This window comes from Triticum aestivum, chromosome 7B, assembly GCF_018294505.1.
Source record: "Triticum aestivum cultivar Chinese Spring chromosome 7B, IWGSC CS RefSeq v2.1, whole genome shotgun sequence".
In the NCBI taxonomy this organism is placed as follows: Eukaryota; Viridiplantae; Streptophyta; class Magnoliopsida; order Poales; family Poaceae; genus Triticum; species Triticum aestivum.
The window spans coordinates 640,632,954-640,653,444 of NC_057813.1; the positions used below are offsets into that span (position 1 = coordinate 640,632,954).

Genomic DNA, 20,491 nt, shown 5'->3' on the forward strand with positions numbered 1-20,491 from the left:
ACCGGCAAGTCTCTTTACTCGTTCCGTAACACATCATCCCGTGATCAACTCCTTGATCACATTGCGCATATGATGATGTCCTACCGAGTGGGCCCAGAGATACCTCTCCGTTTACACGGAGTGACAAATCACAGTCTCGATCCGCATAAAACAATAGATACTTTCGGAGATACCTGTAGTGCACCTTTATAGTCACCCAGTTACGTTGTGACGTTTGATACACCCAAAGCACTCCTACGGTATCCAGGAGTTACACGCTCTCATGGTCGAAGGAAGAGATACTTGACATTGGCAAAGCTCTAGCAAATGAACTACACGATCTTTGTGCTAGGCTTAGAATTGGGTCTTGTCCATCACATGATTCTCCTAATGATGTGATCCCGTTATCAACGACATCCAATGTCCATGGTTAGGAAACCGTAACCATCTATTGATCAACAAGCTAGTCAACTAGAGGCTTACTAGGGACATGGTTGTGGTCTATGTATTCACACGTGTATTACGATTTCCGGTTAATACAGTTATAGCATGAATAAAAGACAATTATCATCAACAAGGAAATATAATAATAACTAATTTATTATTGCCTCTAGGGCATATTTCCAACAGCGACAACCAAGACGCCGACTTCAAGCACCTCCACGTCTACAAGCGCATTGACAAGTGCGAGAAGTGGGCGGAAGTCCGACGTGCCCTCGACAAGGCCAAGGAGACATACAAGCCAGACGCGACGACTCCGGTCGCGTCAGAGGGACGGCCGGACGGCCACAAATTGGCAAAGAAGGGGAAAAGCGCCGACGCGGCAACCGCGCGAGTGCAGGAGTCCATCGAGCATTGCCTCGCCGACGCCCAGGCCTGGGCCGTCCTACGCGAAGAGAAGACCGAGGCACGGTGGTCGTCGCTAATGAAGAACAACGCCATCAAGCTCGACCTGCTCCGGACGAACGTCACCGCGAAGAAGAGGAACACCGACATGGCTTTTCTGATGAGCGGCGCGGACATGCTCCAGAGCAACGACGAGAAGCTCAAGGCGTGGTACCTGGTGCAGCGCGGCCTCATCCTGAACGAGCTGCCGACGGCAACGTCGACGACGCCGACGACGCCCACGACCACACGGACGCCAAGCCCGAACGACGCCTCTACATCGCCGCCCAGCAGTGCCGAAGCCGCGCCGACGCAGCCTTGCACCGAAGCAGCTCCGACACCGACGAGCCCGCGCACGCCGACTCCGCCAACGCCTGGAGCCGACCCCGCCGAGTGAATCGTTGCGCACGGCGGCGCTCTGTTTTTTGTAACACCAGACTACGTCCGTCCGATCACCGGATTTGCGGCGTCTTTTGAGAGCGGAAACGACCAAGTTTGAATTTCCCGCATCCTGGGGCCGGCGCGTGGGGGCGTGACTGGGAGCTAGATCGCCCCCAGGGGCCGAACTAGCGTCGGCACGCCCCCAAGCCGCTCTATTTAGGCGCCCTGGGCCGAACGGCCGGACATGCCCTAAGCGGTGAGTTCCCTCTCCCTTTCCCTCAGTCCCTCCCATGCCCCACCCAATCTTCACCTCGCCGCTGCTCCTCCCAATCCCGCCGCCGATGCCTCCTCTGCCCCCAAACGACGGCGACAGGGACGCCGGCGCCCTCACCCGCCTTCCACCTCCCTCAACTCGTCTTCTCGATGGTCGCCTTGGAGGAGCCTCCTTTAGCGCGCCACCGTGGTCGGGCTGCGGCGACCACCAGAGGTTCGCCACCGGCAGGAGTTCCCTCCTTGTCCACCACAAGGCACCGGCAGAGGAGGATGACTCCTCCTTCCACCCCTAGCCACGGCGTCCAACCTCTAACACCGCCTGAAACCCTAGCCCGAATCCGGCAGAGGAGCAGCAGCATGAGATCCCCTCCAAAAGTGGCATCTTCTTCTTCCTCTGGTTCTTCGTCTTCTTCCCCGTATCTGATGCGTGTGTGTGTTCACGTGGTGTGTGCAGGCAGTTGAAGGAAGGGGCAGGCCATGGATAAGCTGCACGGTGCGGGCACCGAGCCTGACGCATGGATGGAAGGTACCTCTCTTGCCCATCTCCTCTGTCTGTCTCTGTTCGATTCTGTCTAGATGGAGATGGTCGTAGGTTTCGGTGGACTAAAATTCTGCCAATGTATACAACTCAATATCTTCTAACTGAACATTACTTCAGTTCTTGTAAATACATAGTGTTCCCAATTCCCATACCCCTACTTGTATGTTGCCCTTCTGTTTCGGAAAGCAAAATAATTTTTTTCTGGAAATAATGCTTGATATTCTTTACTTAACAAAAATTAATTTCCATTTGTAGCATTATTCAGTTTTGCTGATAGACTGTTAATTTTTGTTTTACTTGGTTTCTTTCCATTTAACTGGATGTATATAGTGGCACTGTATATTTATCCAAGTGATTATAGTAATATGTCACTATTGGTTTCATCCGTAGAGAAAAATGACATTTGGCAGATCTTTGATTCTTCGTAAACATGAAGAAGTACGATATAAATTTGTTTAATCAGACCAACTTCTATTAATGCAAAATTGTTATGTGACCTACTGGGACAAGATATTTTGGTAAGCATGTGAGCCTATGGTGATAATAAAACTGAAACATGTACCTGCTAAAATAGTGCAGTAACCTTTGTTCTTTTCATTCTAGATATCTGGATATTGAATTTATAGTTTGCTGCAGAGCTACAACCTATGGCGATGAGGAAACTTAAACATGTAGTTGCTCAAATAATGCAGTCACCTTTGTTCTTCTTTCTAGATATATGGATATTGGATTTACAGTTTGCTGCAGAGCTACAAGCTAGCGCTTTGTCTCAGTTTTTATTAAGGTGCTTCTATTTGAGATTGCGACATTAGACAATATAAAAACTCAATTTCTATGATAGCACTTTGTCTCAGTTTTTATTAGGGTGCTTCGCTTGGATCCCGCTCGAGCGCATCGGCTAGATTCGCCCGATTCGTTTGCTTGTCACGACATCACTTTGACGGATCGCCTGTGTCGCCGGTGGTGCCAATATTACTTCAGCTTTGGTGTGTGATTTTTCTGCCATGGGCAGATTTGGACGGCACTTTGTTGTAGTATGCCTTGAATACGTGCACTGGAAGGAAGCACTTTCTTCCACTGTAACATAGTAGTATGCTCGTAGCAGTAGATAGTTTCTTTTTCACTCAAATAAGGCACATGCTCTATATTGGATAGAACTGTTGACCACTTCAGTTCACCTGAAAGTTTTGCTTCTCTGAACTTTTGAACTTTTGAGTTGGTCTAGGTAGTTCGTGATTCTGTTCCGAAAGAATGGAATATATTGATCTAAAGATGGATCAGATTAATAGTCGCATTACCAAACCACCAGATAAGATGAAATCATACTATGATTTGGATTTTATGTTTTACTGGGCCTCCCCAAGCAAATCCCAAGTATTTAGCGTACTACTATTATAGAGTACACTGTGTTAAGATGCCAGAATTTAAATAAAAGTCTAAAACAGTTCTAAGAGCTAATGTGTGATCAGAACTATATTTGTATTAGTTCAAGGGATTTGATATGCGTAACCGTTGTTGCATCACATATTATTATTAGTTGTCTCTTACTTGCTCAATGGTACACGTAAAGTATGGGATGTTGTTGAGGTATCGGGCAGGAACGTGATGCAAACATCATCAGTTGTCACAACTTCAGTTGTAACGCACAGGTAATGTACATACACTGAATTGCATCCATGCTTTCAAAACTTCAAATGTTTTTGGTTCAGCAACAACTAGTCATAACCTAAATCTTTTGCGCAGTAATGATCGTTTGATGCCGCCGGTTGATTGGATCGTTGATATTGTCTTCTCCTTTTTGCAGGTACGGCGACCAAGCAGGAGAGATAACACAAGACTACCTCCACGCCGCCGGTTCGAATGTCATGTTCTCTGTGAATTCTAATCTCGTAAACAAAATCTTTTTTCAGGTCACAGCATCAACTCCTCTCCCTGCAATCGAGTCTTCAGAAGGAATTACCAGGGTAACTTCATTCACCCCTTTTTCCAGTTTCAATGTAGTTTTGATCTTCACAGGCTGACCTTTTTCTCTTTCTTACTACAGACCGATTCTTTGCCGTCAGGTTCGGAACCCTTGTCTCCTGTAGCTCAATCACCTTAGAGCAGATCCATCTAAGGTCAGTTTTATTTTAATATTTTTACAACACATTTGGCCTGGTCTATTGCGTCTAATATTTTACTTTTGTATAGGTTCTCCGTTCGTCTACAGCCATATCAGCATCAGGACTGAGTATGCTAGCTGGAACTACATCAATACCTAAAAGGGTAAGAGCATCTCTTTGCGTTTTGTTTGTTAATCTTCTTATGGTCGGTTGACACTTTCCACTTGAAGAAGATGGTGCGATGTGCCTAATGATTGTTGTACAGGGTGATTTGACACGCCGCCTGAAAGTACTAGTTGTGAATATTGGATATCTGTAGCATTACATTTTGAACCTTAATTTTGGTCTGCTAACTCTAGCTTGCTTTTCCATGTTCATCAGAATGTGGTGAATTTTTGTAATAGAAAACATGTCGCTCCTTGAGTGACAGCTTTTATGGGCTGTAGAAAAGAATGACTTTAAAGAAAATGTACTTTGTGGATGTTCTATATGTCATGGAACTTTGACCCTGCCATTTTTTTGACATGGTATCTTGGGTTGACTGAACTTTTGAAGGACGCCCATATACTTCAGTGCTTGTATGTTTGTCTTAGATTCTTATGGTCTGATCTCTGCCAATATGAATTTGACTGCTGGCATTTGTTGTTACCAAATAGATCACTTTTCAGCCATTTAGAAATGAGAAGTTGACTTCTTGTAAATGTGAATTTGATGTACAGGATTTGACAAAAAAAATAATGTTATATGATGAATGAATGATATTTTAACAACCAAAGTGATGTTTGACTGTTAATGTTAGCTTTCTTATTCTTGCAGCACACTGTTAATAGTACTATTTCGTTGAACTGATGCAATTTGCGTACTAACAAGTTTTCACTTTCCCGACGTGGGCGCAGAGGTGATCGATGCTGACAAGTGCGGCCCGGTGGCGCTGTGCTCTTCACCCACTCAGAGGCGGACTTCGCCGTGAAGCCCGGTGGCCACGTCGCACAGATGATCGTCCAGGTGATTTCGACGCCGGAAGTCGCCGATGTGGAGGACCTCGATGCCACCGTCTGCGAGAGGGAGGATTCGTGTCCAGCGGCGTCTGAACTCCTAGCCTTGTAGATACATCTAGAGAGTTGGTCTGTTTAGGTTGGTGGCCACTAGGGAAGGTACCCACCTTACGACGATGGTTGTGTGTATCTGATGTTAAATGGAATCTTGAGATGGTTCTGTGAGTTGGTTTGGTTTGCAATGGACGTATTACCATTCATGAGTACTACATCTAATTTTTTTTTTAATTTCTAAATTGTTAGTAGTAGCGTGGGTCAAAAGTGAGGGCTACTAGTAGTTAGGTTAGTAGTAGCGTGGGTTTTAGGTTAGTAGTAGCGCGGGTGCACACGCGCTACTACTAACTTTTTAGCTGTAGCGTGGGGTAAAAACGCGCTACTGCTAAAAATTAGCTGTAGCGCCGTAGCAGTAGCGCGGGAACCTACGCTACTGGTATGCAAAAAAAAAACCACGCTACTGGTAGTGTTTTTCCTAGTAGTGGACGGTGGGCTGGCAAACACGGCAGCCGACGATGGGATGGCGGCCACGACCACCACCTCCCCGCCTTCGGGCCGCGGTGGCGAAGTGGGTGATGGCCACGGTGGCCGACAGTGGGGTGGCGTCCATGATGGCCACCTCCCGCCTTCGGGCCATGGGGGCGGAGTAGACGATGGCCTTGGCTTTCGACAGCGGTGTGGCGGCCACGGCGGCAGACGGTGGGGTCATGGCAACGGCGGCCGGCAACAGCTGCCGACAGGCAGTGGCGGCGGAGCGTGTGGTGGGTGTTTCGTGCACACCCTACATGGATGCCACGCGCACTAGACTACACCGGGGACTGCGCCGCCACCGCGGTGTTGCTGGCCCTCCCAGCTGGAGCTGTCCTCTGATGACGGCGGAGTGGATGAGCGACGATGATGGACCGGTGCCATTGGTGATTGTGGAAGCAGAAGAGATAAACTACAGGGAGGAAGGGGATGCCACGCAGGACTCGCCGGTTGTGAGGGTTTATATAGCAAGCCGGTAAGCACTGGGATTTTAGGGGATTTCACCGAGTCGGGCAGGAAGCTTGCGCGGGAACCTGCGGGGTTGCGCGGGAACGGGCTCACCGCCGTTTGGCCAAAAGAATGCCCGCACGCGCTGCTCAAGCTTGCGCCGAAGCCGTCTGCGGCAGCGGGGTGACAAGATGTATGAGAGGAGGATGAAAGGACACGTACACATACAGTTAATAAAAAAAGTTGCAATTTAATTACCTACTACCGGCGCCCTGGTTTATAAGTCGTCTATGTATATTTGTGCCAAATTTTGACTAGAGATTTAACTAATGAAATATAAATGCATGTCTCAAAAGATTATATCATTGGATTCGTACTTGAAAATAGTTTCTAATCATATAATTTTATGACATGCATTAATATTTTGTTGGTTAATTTAAGGTCAAAATATGGCACATAATATAAAGGGGACTAATAGACCAAGACGGAGGTAGTAGCACACGGCCGCACTCTACGCAGCGTCGCAACTGCCGGCCAGCTTGTAGACGACCATTTTCTGCGTGTTCAACTGCTCTATGCGTTTGGTTGCTCGCGGTTGAGGCGGCCGCGGTGCACTCTGCTCGCGTCCTGCCGCGCGCGCTCTGCTCTCGCGTCCCTCCGGGCGCTCTGCTCTCGTCCATCCATGCGCGCTATCAGTGTTTGGGGCCGTCACACGATCATGTACGTTCATGCTGCAATTATGCATGTGGTTGCGCCAGGCGTGGCGCCATGATGCAGTTACCCGCTGCAAAAATTGCCATGCGGACATGCCGATGGAGAATCCAGGCCGCCTGGCCCCCATTTATTCCTACGGCCATTTACCTTCACCTCTCACGCCAAACGACACAATAAGCACACTCACGACGACACATACAGAGAGGACATCCAATGGTTCCAATGGCGCTCCCAGGGGCCGACGACGACAACGGGGGCCATTTCTCCACGCATCACGTAGTGGACACCCACGTGAGGGGGAAGGCCATCTCGGTGGTGTACATGGACGAGCGGGGCTCGGTGGAGAGCTCCATCCGAACTATGGAGCAGTTGCTTGCTGAGCACAAGTACGAAGTTGTCGGCTTCGACCTCGAGTTCACCAGCGGTCATGCTGGGTACGATCAGAAGGTTTTTGTCGCCCAGTTGTGCATGTGACATGACGTCCTCGTCTACCACTACCACCTGGCCACAAGGCCTTGTGAGCATTTCTCCAGGTTTATCAACAGCTTCGACTATAATTTCGCTACGTTGGACACCACCAACGATCTAAAAGCGCTCGAGCTTTCGGGCTTGACCTCCTAGAATCTTGTCAACATCCGTGACCACTACATGGTCTGGGGCAACGAGGACAACAAACAAAACTCCCTAGTTGACCTCGCCTCGGCCATCATCGACCCCTACAACATGAAGATGAAGGATGAGAGCAAGAAGAACAAGAACACCTGACACAATGTTTGGCATCAGAGACTGGATGAACGACACGTTATGTAAGCGGCCAACGAGACATACACTAGCTACGAGATGTACAGGCGGATCATTGCCATGAGGAAGTGTCTTCTTCCTGACCCAGATGAGGGATGGAGTCACAAAGCAGTGGCCGGAGCGTCACAAGAAGTAAATGACTAGACGATCGTTTCTCCTAGTTAGTATGCGTGCAATTGTTTATTGGAATGTGTGTGAATGATCTGTATAGTCACTTATGTAATTGGATCTTTATTTCAATTATATATATATATGTGTGTGTGTGTGTGTGTGTGTGTGTGTGTGTGTGTGTGTGTGTTTGTTTGTTATTCTTCTGTAGAGACAGAGCAAATCACACGGCTTATTAGAAGCAATCATCTGTGTTATTATTGGTCTTCGCACACATTTTTGATTGCGGACCTGTTTGTCCCGTATCACACATCTTTTTTAGTTGAACTGTTTCTGCTGTCTTGGCTCATCGCAGATAGTTCATCCGAGTGAATTGTATGCCCTCTATCGTACACACCTTGATCTGCCAGACTGTTTCTACTGTGTTACCTAATCACACATAGTTTATCTTAGTGAAATGTATGCCGTATATCGTAAACACCCTTATCTGGCTGCCCGTTTCTGTTGTTCTACCTAATCGCAAACAATTCATTGAACTGAACCGTATGCCCCGCATCACACACGGAACTAAAATTTTAACCGTGTTTGATGTATCCGTCATCGTAAACGTTTTGCATATTTTTGACATTTTTTATATCACCGTTTGTAATTAATGCATCGAACACAGTTTTGTCGAAGGGTCTCTGATTGGATTGTGGCGTTTGGACCAACCTGCAGTAGTGTATGTACAAGTGGTCTGGATGGTGATCCAAATTCAGCTATGTGTGGGCATGTATCCCTATTTCTGCCTCTTGTGCCTTTATTTTTATCTTGGCAATCTTGTACTTCACTACCAGAGCTTCTTACTTAGATTTTAATAGATACTCCCTTGGTCTCTTACGTCCAATCATAATATAAGATCTTATTGCATTCAATTTGCTCACAAATTGGACGTGATGTGTGCATCGCAATGATACAGATGCCGGGGATATCCTCCTTTTCTAAAAAAACACTATGTTGACTCCCAGCAAAACACAGTACACAGACGACACTCCAATTTTGTTACTCATGAGCACATTGACCAGAGTGCACATACAAATAAATCAACTGCAGCGTGTTATTCTTTTCCAAATGAGGGGAATTGCATTATTCTCAACTAATTCACTTCTACAAGAGCAAGCTTCTTCTACATCCATGGACACCAGAAGAACCTCCGAGTTTTATTACGAAGTACAAACGCCTCGAAAAACAGCTGCTTTTTCATTGAGGGAGCAAATGCGCGTCACATCAACATGAAACTTGGGGATTTCCATGTAAGCTTTGTAAAATCTATGCAAATGTGGATATTTCGACTGCAAGGAAACAATTGTTTCTTATCAGCAGGTAATCATAGGGAGTTCGTTCGCGAGTGATGATTTAGTTCTACCTGTGGAAGAATGGAACAATAGATGAGAGGTTTTGTACCATGTTGATGTCGAAGTGTGTCACGCGAGCGTGGCTCTGGGGTGCAAGGACGACATCAACAAAATATATACAAGCAAAGACCGATCAATAACTTACAATGAACAGTTCAATAATTTAAGTGTCAAACTAGTACTCCTAAATTGATAATCAAGTTGTAATGCATCTCCTGTTTTGGACATATAGCAGAGGGCTTAATCAGTGTATCAGGAACTTGTTGATGAATAAAACGATTATTGGTCTGAAATGTATTGTTAGGATAAATGGTATTTATCAACACAAAAACAAAATTAGCACAAAGGACACACCAGTCGGACTTCCATCTCCAGTAGGAAATTTACTGTCACATCCTTCCAGAAGTTTTTCAATTGCTATGGTGACAGAGATAAAAATGTTGAGTACTACAACACCCTTCGTTATGGTAAACTATCGATTTTGGAGTTGTGAGAAAAGTGTGTTGAAGGAAATATGGTGATACGATGTGAAACAGAAAAGAGGAACAGCGTGTTGGAAACCATGCCTCTAAATCCCTTGTCGATGTAATGATGCACTATCTAAAGGCTCTCATCGGAGCCCAATTTTCCATTAATCAACCACTAGATAAGAATAGCTAAAAATAAGGTTTTGTTTGGAATATTGCGCCAGTGTTGTGGAACAATGTTTTGCCAAACAACAACTCAGTGTGAGCGAAGTTTTGATAACAATGTAACACTGAAGAGGTTGAATGCTCGATCACAAGATGTTTGCAATCTGCAAGAAATAAAATATGCATATATGTGCAGGGCTTTGCAACTTGCAGTTAAAAGTTACATAATGAAACAATAAACCAAAAGCATGACATTTCTAGAACTTTGTTGTTCCTTTTCCTTTTTCAGCATTAAGTGTTCAGTGCAAACATAGCATGGAAAATTGATTGAACACTTTAATTGGTTTTAGTATAAGGTCTCTTCGTCGAATAAGTTGGTAACAGTATACCTGCAGATAAGAAAGTGTTGAAGCCACTTGCAAACGACTCCTGCAAAAGATGTACCTGCAGGTTAAGATGTAGAAAATCATAGTATGGCTGAATATGTGTGTTGTTGTTGTATTGATCGGACCATCGTAGGTGTATAGAGTACAATATGAGGGAGACAGACTTGGAGTAGAGGGCAAGTCGTACATGGTTTAAACCTCTCCTATCTCTAACCCCTAATCTCTAACTTATCATAATTATACATCTTATATTCCCCCTCAGTAGTAGCGGGAGTGAAGCGAACAATTACGACTGAGTTTGAAGTCTTGTGTTCGTATTCTCCGTTGCGCCATCATCAACTTCGTCTACGATGGGTCGGCACCTAGGACGGCGACTGTGTCCCCTTCTGGTGCCTTCCTTGTCTCTCCTCTATTCCCTACCACAGTCATAGCAGGAATGGCGTGAACGCTGGTGATGACGAGGCCGCTATTGACTGGAGTTGTTGCCGAGATGTTGTTGTAGGCGTAGTCGTGTGGTCGATGTCGAGGTTGCCGATCGTGATGTAGCCGTGGTTGAAGTAGTCGTGGTCGATGTAGAACTCACCATAGTTGGTGTAGCAGCAACCGCCGAAAGCGCAAAAAATTGCGAGATGTCTATGACGTAGTTGTAATTGTGTAGCCGACGTTTTGCACTATATTTCAAAACCCCCTCACGTCAAGACTTATTTAGTCCAGTACGTGGGGTTTATTTAGGCCGTAGAATTTTTTTAATATACCATTGGCAGGGTCTTGAACTCAAGATCTCTTGGCTCGGATATCATATTAAATTTATGCTCCAGCCAACTCATCCAAAAGTCTGAATTAATGGAGAGAGACGGAAAATATATTCCAACATAAGAGCCTTCCTTTTCAGATCTTGAGGTAAAAGAGGGTGTTGGGTATATTTGTTTTCGAGATACTAATCAACATGATGCAAGAAATTGTGTTGTCAATAAACCGAAAAACCGGAAAGAAACAAAGAAAACCAAAGAAAAAGAAAAGGAAAAGGAAAAGGGAAAACCAAAGAAACCGGTCCAAAATAGTGGAACATAATGAAAAATGAAGACCAAAAAAGCCTAAGATAAACAAGAATAGAAAAAAATAAAACTAAAAATGAAAAACCAAACGAGAAAAAAGCTAAAGAAATTTATGCCAAACAGTGCGACGATTGTGAAAACCAGGAAAATCGATAAAACCAAAAAAGAAACAAAGAAACCCAAAGAAAATAAAGAAACCCCGATGGAAGGCGACAAATGAACAAAATAAACCCAAAGAAAATAAAGAAGCCCAAGAAAGAGAGAAAACCACTGAAAAACAAACAAAGGAAGGAAAACCAGTGAAAATTGAGAAAGTAATGAACAAAACTGGTCAAAAACCAAAGGAAAATAGAAAACTGAAGAGAAACCAGTGAAGAAACAAAAACACCAAAAAGAAAAACAATAAAAAGACACAACGAACGAAACCTAGCAAAACCCAACGAACTCAATCGAAACCTAGCGAAGAAAAAACAGACAAAAATGAGTTGGCCCAGTAGCTACATATGACAGGAGATCCTTTAGTGAGATGGAAGATACATTCACGTTGAGCGACATACACAGTTCACGGTATAAGAATGCATGTAGCCATATCCCAAATCATTACCAACCATGTTATGTTCCGGCCCACAAGGGCATATGCAGTCCACATTGTCCATTTTCCATACTTACCGTAGACTGGAACAATGAGAATCTATCTAGCTCGGCATTCTTGAAAGCAAAGTTATGCAAAGCCACTTACAAACAAGTTAATGCATAACTCTGTCAAGACACCATAGTATGGAATATAATTGTGCTTAATTACCGTTTCGAAGATAGGCATCGGATACATGGTGACGCCGAAAAACATTACGGTCCATCCCATATAAGTGTGTGACCACACCTTCCTGAATACTAACATGTTAAACAACAATCCAAGCAATGCATGCTTGTGACCACAACGACGATGATGGCTATGAGAGTGTTTCAACAAAAGTCGGTGGGGATGTGGATAATAAAAACGACCACGTAGGCAAACTTAAATACGATACCGATTTCGTGGTGACAATGACCGGCTTGTACTGCCAGGTAAGAGTATGAGTTCCTTGACCTAACCTACTTAGTGTTAATGATCTCCAAAATGTAGGGCTCTATTCAAAATGTTTTTATTATAAACACATACACATCTGCATTGACCCGTAGTTGTGTGCGTGAGAAATTCTAGCAGGCAATTAATATGAACGGAAGTAAGTTATATTAACAAAAACTCTATTTTGAAAAAAAAGTGGGTCAAATAAACGAAAACAGGATGGAGGGTCAAGAGCAGAGAATAACAGGCACGCAAGTGCATGGACAATGTCCACAACTTAATTTGGTTGGACCTAATAAACCAAAATAATTTTTTGAATTAAATCATGGCAATATACATTTTTATAATAAACATTTATACTTATTTAAACTAGTTGCATGATACCATAGTTTTATTTAATACAATATTTCCATTCCTTAGCGAGCATAAGTAACAACATAGAAGGGTTTTTCAATAATAATTATAGCGTATTATGAAGTTTTATTATATATCACTAAAACTTAATTTCTCCTAAATTAAAGTGTATGATATAACAAAAAATGTCAATTTTTAAAAAATATTGCCAATATATTGTATAAAATATATTTGCATCTGTGTGTGTTCATATATAAATTAATATAATTAGATATCATGATAGATATTCGTAAACTATACAATCTAACAAAAATATCAATAGTGGTCCCTAGTGTGCTACCTCGTCCGAAATTAACTGTTGCTGAAATGACTGTAGTTAGCCGCATTTTAGTGTGTAGATTATTCTGGATGATGGGAGTAGAACGGTGTTCATAAAGCTTCAACTTATGCCTACCACCCTAATTGTAGACATAGCCTTTTTTTTTGCGATCTAATTGTAGACATAGCCAATCGAAACGTTGTTCCAGATAATATCTGCCCCTGTCTATTCTTCGTATCGTGTAGATGCGCGTGCGTCTATACCTCTCTCCCTGGAAAAGGCCCTTTGATTCCTCGGTGTATATAAACTTCGTATGATTTTCTTTTAGAAGTAAAAAAAAAATCCAAAGTTCTTTTTGGAGTAATCTTGACTTACTTTTGCACTAGTTAATAAATTTTCATGAATAAAAAACCACCGTTGACTTCAGTATGAAAAAATCAAACTTATTGCTACATAAAAGTCATTGTTCGCACATTTTTGGCCTAATGTTTTGTTTTTTTGCCATGAAGTCAATGACGGTTTTTCTTTCGTGGAATTATTTTTACAAGTACAATGGAAGACCAAGTTTATTTTAAAAATATTTTCAAGTTTTTTGACCTTTTATTGAATTACTAAAGATTTTTCATATAGGATGCATATACACCCATGAATCAAACGTTTCTGTCCTCTCTCGCCTGACTTTCGTGCTGCTCATATTCACAAAACACGCTACTTCGAGCCCAAATCCATATGTAACAGCCTGCGGACTCGATTCCAGGGGCATACGCCGCCAGGTTATTCACCTTGGTTGGACGCGAACAAATGGAACCTGGCAGTATATTTTACTTTTTATTCAACTGCACAGAGAAAATAGACGAAATAGAAATGTTGAAATCGGCAATCTAGAGTTGAAGACCATCACTATGCTCACCCCAGCAGTACACACAGAGGACATTCCAATTTTATTTTATTACTCATGAGCACACTGACAGAGGGAATGCCCTGCTTTACCTGAAGTGCACATACAGATAAATCAACTGCAGCGTGATATTCTTTTCCCATTGAGGGGAATTGCATTATTCTCAACTAATTCACTTCTACAAGAGCGAGCTTCTTGTACATCCATGGACACCGCAAGAATCTCCGAGTTTTATTACAAAGTACAAACGCTTTGAAAAACAACTGCATTTTTCACTGACGGAGCGAAGGCGCGTCTGGCTGGTTTTCAGGGCGTGCGGCTTGAAATGCTGGGATTTCCATGTATGCTTTGTAAAATCTCTCCAAATGTGGATATTTCGACTGCGAGGAAACAATTGCTTCCTATCAGCAGGTAAGCATAGGAAGTTTATTCGAGGGTGATGATTTAGTTCTACATGTGGAAGACTGAAACAACAGATGTTCCGTACCATGTCGATGTCGAAGCGCGTCACGCCAGCGTGTATCTGGGGCGCAAGGAACACGTCCGCCTGTACAGTGAAATAAAATATACAAGCACAGACTAGTCAATAACTTACAATTAACGGTCAGTAATTAAAGTGTCAAGCTAGTACTGAATTGATAATCTCCTATCTGAGGCATATAGCAGAGAGGGCATAATCAGTGTATCAGGAAGTTGTCAAGAAATAAAACAACTTGGTCTAAAATATATATTGTTAGAATAAATGTGGTATCTATCAAAACAAAAAACAAAATTGAGCACAAAGCACAAACCAGTTGGACTTCATCTCCAGTAGCAAATTTACTGTCACATCCTTCCAGAAGCTTTTCAATTGCTATGGTGAAAGAGAATAAAATGTTGAGTACTACAGCACCCTTCGTTATGGTAAACTTTCGCTTTTGGAGTTGTAACAGAAGTGTGCTGAAGGAAACATGGGTGCTATGATGTGAAATAGAGAAGTCAATAACAGAGTGTTGGAAACCATACCTCTAAATCCCTTGTCAATGTAATGATGCACTATCTGAAGGCTCTCATCAGGGCCCAATTTGCCTTTAATCAACCCCTAAATAAGAATAGCTCAAAATAAGGTTGTGTTTGGAATATTGCGCCAGTATTGTAGGACAACGTTTTGCCGAACAACAGCTGAGTGTAAGTGAACTTACGATAACAGCGTAACACTGAAGAGGCTGAATGCTCGAGCACACAATGTTTGCAATCTGCAACAAATAAGAAATCCATATATGTGCAGGGCTTGCAAGTTGCAGACAAAAGTTGCATGATAAAACGAGTAACCAAAAGCAGAGATTTCCAGAACTTTGTTGGTCCTCTTCCCTTTTCAGCATTAAGTATTCGGTGCAAAGGTAGCATTGTGAACCGATTGAACACTTCAGTTGGTTTCAGTATAAGTTCCGTTTATCGAAAAAGTTGGTTTCAGTATATAAAGTCTAAGAACAAAGAAAGAGTTAAAGTCAGTACGCAAACGACTCCTGACAAAACATGTACCTGCAGATTAAGAGCCTTCCTTTTCAGATCTTGAGGTAAAAGAGGGTGCTGGGGATATTTGTCTTCAAGATACTACTCAACAGAAAGCAAGAAATTGTGTTGTCAATAGTACCAGAAGGCTGGACCACAGACAATAAAAGACATGATGAAGAGTTACTATTCACCAATATGATTGCAAGAGAGTCTGAAACCAAGATGTCCCCATCTTGTAGTGCTGGCACATACTTAATTGGATTGATTTTCTCATAATCTACAAGATGATCACAAGAAGAACAGTCAAAGTACTATATACTCCAACAAACTATACCAACTCAACAGAAAGGGAACTCCGCAGTAATCATAATTGCAAAAACGAGAAATATCTCGGAAGGTACTCATATTCAGTTCTCCCCTTTGATCCAGCAGAGTATACCACACAAGTTTAATCCTGATATCACTGTCATGCTCTACGTATTGTCTGTATGTCTTCTGCTAATAGGGATCAGCAATATGCAATGAACCAATAATTTTAGATGGTGATCACTAGTGCCTTTCCCTACATTTCTGCAAGAGGTTGTTTCCAGGACTCGAATCCATGACAGTTTTACCGTTGTGCCAAGGCTCGAGAACTATTAGTCAGGATAATTTCCTGATGTTACAACTTATCAATTAACTATGCCGCACAATTATTTGACACTATGTATCACCCTCTTTCAGACAAAGAGTGTATAATTGTAAAAGAAAAAGGCGTTTCTTGCTACTAACCTGTATCATTCCACTCCACCGTCCTGTACTCATATTCTACGCCTTCATTACGGAGAAGATAGTACAGTTAGCAAATAACAATGAAAACTTTCAATAGAAATGCTTTAAACTTGAGTGCTTCAACCGGCGGTCGTATTTTAGCAATACTGGGACTTTATAATATATTTTGGGCTGATCGAGTTCCGTTAGAATTGTACTAGTATATCCTAAACATAGAAAACCATTGTCTCTGCCTACTCCAACTCTGGATTAAGGATATAAATATTCCAATTCCGTTTTACTTAACCCCACGACGGCTGGACCAACATCTACACAAGTCAAATAGTTGGTTCATTCATAGTAGCAGCTACAAATCCCCGAAAGGAAAGGACTAATCATCCCCACAAGACCCTTCGGACTGAAGCAACGATGGATTGTGCCCAAAAGAAATCTTCCCAGATATTTTCAGTGAACGAACACGATGCTTTCTCTCTGCAAAGGGGGAAGAAGGATTCGATGGGTTGTGCTTTGTTTTCGGTTACCTTTGAGGCTGAGGGCGATGCGGACCCGGTAGGAGCAGGAGCTGATCGCCGCGCTGTACAGGACGGGCTTCATCGCTGCCATTGCCAACACGCAGCAGCACTAGCTCCTGCCTGCTGGTGAAGGAATGAGCTGCGACGCCGGACAAGAGTGGACGGACACTACAAGGTGAGTTGAGGATGGACAACAAGACAAGCTGACCATCCCCAAATCCAGAGAGCATCCCCTACTCGAGTTATGCCGATACTTGGGCGGGGTCGGGCCAGCCCGTCCGTGCTCCGGGCCGGGCCGCGTTGGGCTCGGGCCAGCTGGCCCGGCCAGCCTGTCGTGCCGTACCGTCGTCAGACCGTGCCGCCTCCCCAGGGACTCTGTCGTCATGGTCACCCTCAAGCAGATAGTCGCTGATTAGCTGGGCGTACTGCGCCGCAACGAGGGGCCCGGCCTCCGCGGTGGCCACGGTCCGCCATGGCCGCTGCTTCTGTCCTCGCGCTTGTCTCCGGTTGCCGTGAGCCGCCGCGACGGGCGGTCGTGACATCGAGATGGACTCTGGGTCAGGGCAGAGGAGGCTCGTGGGCAGCGCAGCGGTGAAGACGGAGGGGGCGGCGGTGAGGTTCAGGGGTGAAGTTAGAGCATCTCTAGCAGACCCCGTATATTGCCGACCCACAAAATTCATTTACAGTTCGCAGAAAAATGGTTTTGTGGGCCGGCGCAGGCGACGGCCAAGGAGAATATTCCGTTTTACAGTTCCGCTACGCGGGTTTGCTCGGCCGTCGTCTGCGCCGGCCCATAAATCAGATGCGTTTTGAGCTGAATTTGACACATAGAATAATAACATACGTGTCTCAAAAAATGCATTCGGCTCATAAAAAAGGAAAATAACATATTTTGTATTATTGTCTAAAAGACATGATTTTAACTACATCTCTTTAAGTGTCTAAAAAAACTACATCTCTCTAAAATAAGATTTTTCATTATGAAAATCTTGAAACAAGTTAAACAATAGAAAAATGTATGAATAGGAAAAATCAAGAACACATAAATGAATCTTGCTATATGGATTAGCACTTAGAAAATGAAAAACGAATTTAACATGCAACCATTTGATTAATTACACACAAAATAAGGTCTAATGTTTTCAAAATGGAGTGGTGACATTTAGCAAAAAATACATGGTAGTTTCATCACAAAAAAGCCCATTTTCCGTGCTCAGAAAATGAAAACTGAACTTTTTATGCAAAAAATATTTGGTGGTTTCATCTAAAAAAAGCCCATTTTTCGTGTAATATTTTATAGAATTGATTTGGTCCAATTTTGCAACAAATATATAGTAGGTCCTTCACAAAAAAAACTCTTTTGGGGGACTCGAAAATGAAAAATATATTTTTTGTCCAAAGAAAATAAAACATTCCTTATGAAACATTGTTTGCCATTCCAAGATGCACCCTTCTGCACAAGGTTTTCAATTTTTTTTATTTTTTTGAATTTTCCATGCCCGTTTCAAAATGCGGTCAAAACGGCGGGCATCACCGTTCCTAACTAGTGGTTGAATCTTAGAAAACTTTTGGTATTTCTCTAATTAAATAGATGCTTATGTATCTATAAATGATTTAAAAAAAATAAAGAGCAAACTATAAGTTCAAATTTGACCCGCTTCCAACTAGATCGGCGGAAATTTGTCTTTTTCACCAGAGGTGGGTTGAAACTTCTGACACCCAACCATTTGGTCAATTGTGCATTAAATATCTCCTAGTATTTTATAAATTTGATTTGGTACAATTTTGCAACAAATATTTGGTAGGTCCTTCACAAAAAAACCTCATTTCAGGCACTCGAAAAATGGAAAATGGTTTTTTCGTCTAAAGAAAATGAAAACTTTCTTAGGTAACATTGTTTGCCATTCCAAGATGCACCCTTGTGCACAATATGAGATCATTTGAACAAACTATGCCATGAATGTGGCCATAAGATTGATCATTTGGCTTGAAAGCCATGAATCTTCAAACATGATAGCTCCTTTCTGAGAACACTTTTTTAAAAGAATTGCCGTATTACAAGTCTATTGTTTTTCCTGGAAACTTGGTCACATATAATGACACAATGCGAAGGTTTTCCAATTTTTTGAATTTTTTATGCCCGTTTCAAAATGCGTTCAAAACGCCGGGAATGACCGTTCCTAGCTAGTGGTTGAATCTTGGAATTTTTTTGGTGTTTCTCTGATTAAATAGATACTTATGTACCTAGAAATGATTTTTGTAAAAAATAAATAGCAAACTACGAGGCAGCTGCAGTTTAAATTTGACCCGCCTCCTACTGAATCGGTGGGAATTTGTCTTTTTCACCAGAGGTGGATCAAAAAATTTTACACCCACCCATTTGGTCAATTGTGCATTAAATATGGCCTAGTATTTTAGAAAAATGATTTGGTCCAATTTTGCAACAATTATTTGGGAGGTCCTTCACAAAAAAACCTCATTTCGGGCACTCGAAAAATGGAAAATGGTTTTTTCGTCCAAAAAAATGAAAACTTCCTTAGGCAACATTGTTTGCCATTCCAAGATGCACCCTTGTGTACAATATGAGATCCTTTGAACAAACTATGCCATGAATGTGGCCATAAGATTGATCATTTGGCTTGAAAGCCATTGATCTCCACACGTGATAGCTCGTTTCTGAGAACACTTATTTAAAATAATTGCCGTATTACAAGTTTGTTATTTTTCTCGGGAACTTGGCCACATATAATGACACAATGCGAAGGTTTCCCAATTTTTTGAATTTTTTTGGATTTTTTATGCCCGTTTCAAAATGCGGTCAAAACGGCGGGAATGACCGTTCCTATCTAGTGGTTGAATCTTGGAATTTGTTTGGTGTTTCTATGATTAAATAGGTACTTATGTACCCAGAAATGATTTTTGGAAAAAATAAATAGCAAACTATGAGGCAGCTACAGTTCAAATTTGACCCGCTTCCAACTGAATCGGAGGGAATTTGTCTTTTTCACGAGAGGTGGATAAAAACTTTTTACACCCAACCAGTTGGTCAATTGTGGATTAAATATAGCCTAGTATTTTATAAAAATGATTTGGTCCAATTTTGCAACAATTATTTAGGAGGTCCTTCACAAAAAAACCTCATTTCGGGCACTCGAAAAATGGAAAATGGTTTTTTCGTCCAAAGAAAATGAAAACTTCCTTAGGCAACATTGTTTGCCATTCCAAGATGCACCCTTATGCACAATATGAGATCATTTGAACAAACTATGCCATGAATGTGGCCATAAGATTGATCATTTGGCTTGAAAGCCATTGATCTCCACACGTGATAGCTCGTTTCTGAGAACACTTATTTAAAATAATTGCCGTATTACAAGTTTGTTATTTTTATCGGGAACTTGGCCACATATAATGACACAATGCGAAGGTTTCCCAATTTTTTGAATTTTTTTGAATTTTTTATGCCCGTTTCAAAATGCGGTCAAAACGGCGGGAATGACCGTTCCTATCTAGTGGTTGAATCTTGGAATTTTTTTGGTGTTTCTCTGATTAAATAGGTACTTATGCACCCAGAAATAATTTTTGGAAAAAATAAATAGCAAACTATGAGGCAGCTACAGTTCAAATTTGACCCGCTTCCAACTGAATCGGAGGGAATTTGTCTTTTTCACGAGAGGTGGATCAAAACTTTTTACACCCAACCATTTGGTCAATTGTGCATTAAATATGGCCTAGTATTTTAGAAAAATGATTTGGTACAATTTTGCAATATTTATTTGGTAGGTTCTTCACAAAAAATCCT

General features: G+C 42.5%; 1 protein-coding gene and 1 long non-coding RNA gene across 4 annotated transcripts; one reads left to right on the forward strand and one right to left on the reverse strand.

Annotated features, from left to right (window-relative positions):
* The first annotated feature begins 1,497 nt into the window (after nucleotides 1-1,497).
* LOC123162199 (uncharacterized) lies at nucleotides 1,498-5,381 on the forward strand. 2 transcript variants are annotated; one of them, XR_006481083.1, is made up of 5 exons: nucleotides 1,498-2,044; nucleotides 2,924-4,023; nucleotides 4,104-4,176; nucleotides 4,250-4,324; nucleotides 5,058-5,381. It is a non-coding gene; the product is annotated as an uncharacterized lncRNA (long non-coding RNA). The 2 variants fall into 2 exon arrangements; XR_006481082.1 differs by having other exon boundaries at nucleotides 1,498-4,023.
* An 8,566-nt stretch (nucleotides 5,382-13,947) lies between these two features.
* LOC123159605 (glutathione S-transferase-like) lies at nucleotides 13,948-16,891 on the reverse strand. 2 transcript variants are annotated; one of them, XM_044577422.1, is made up of 9 exons: nucleotides 16,699-16,891; nucleotides 16,178-16,219; nucleotides 15,598-15,683; nucleotides 15,434-15,505; nucleotides 15,094-15,147; nucleotides 14,918-14,993; nucleotides 14,704-14,765; nucleotides 14,400-14,459; nucleotides 13,948-14,292 (listed from the first exon to the last, which is right to left on the reverse strand). In XM_044577422.1, exons 1-9 carry the CDS (start codon nucleotides 16,778-16,780, stop codon nucleotides 14,185-14,187), a joined length of 642 nt encoding a protein of 213 aa, XP_044433357.1. In that variant the 5' UTR covers nucleotides 16,781-16,891; the 3' UTR covers nucleotides 13,948-14,184. The 2 variants fall into 2 exon arrangements, with proteins under 2 accessions (XP_044433357.1, XP_044433358.1); XM_044577423.1 differs by lacking the exon at nucleotides 16,178-16,219.
* Between the last annotated feature and the right edge of the window lie 3,600 nt (nucleotides 16,892-20,491).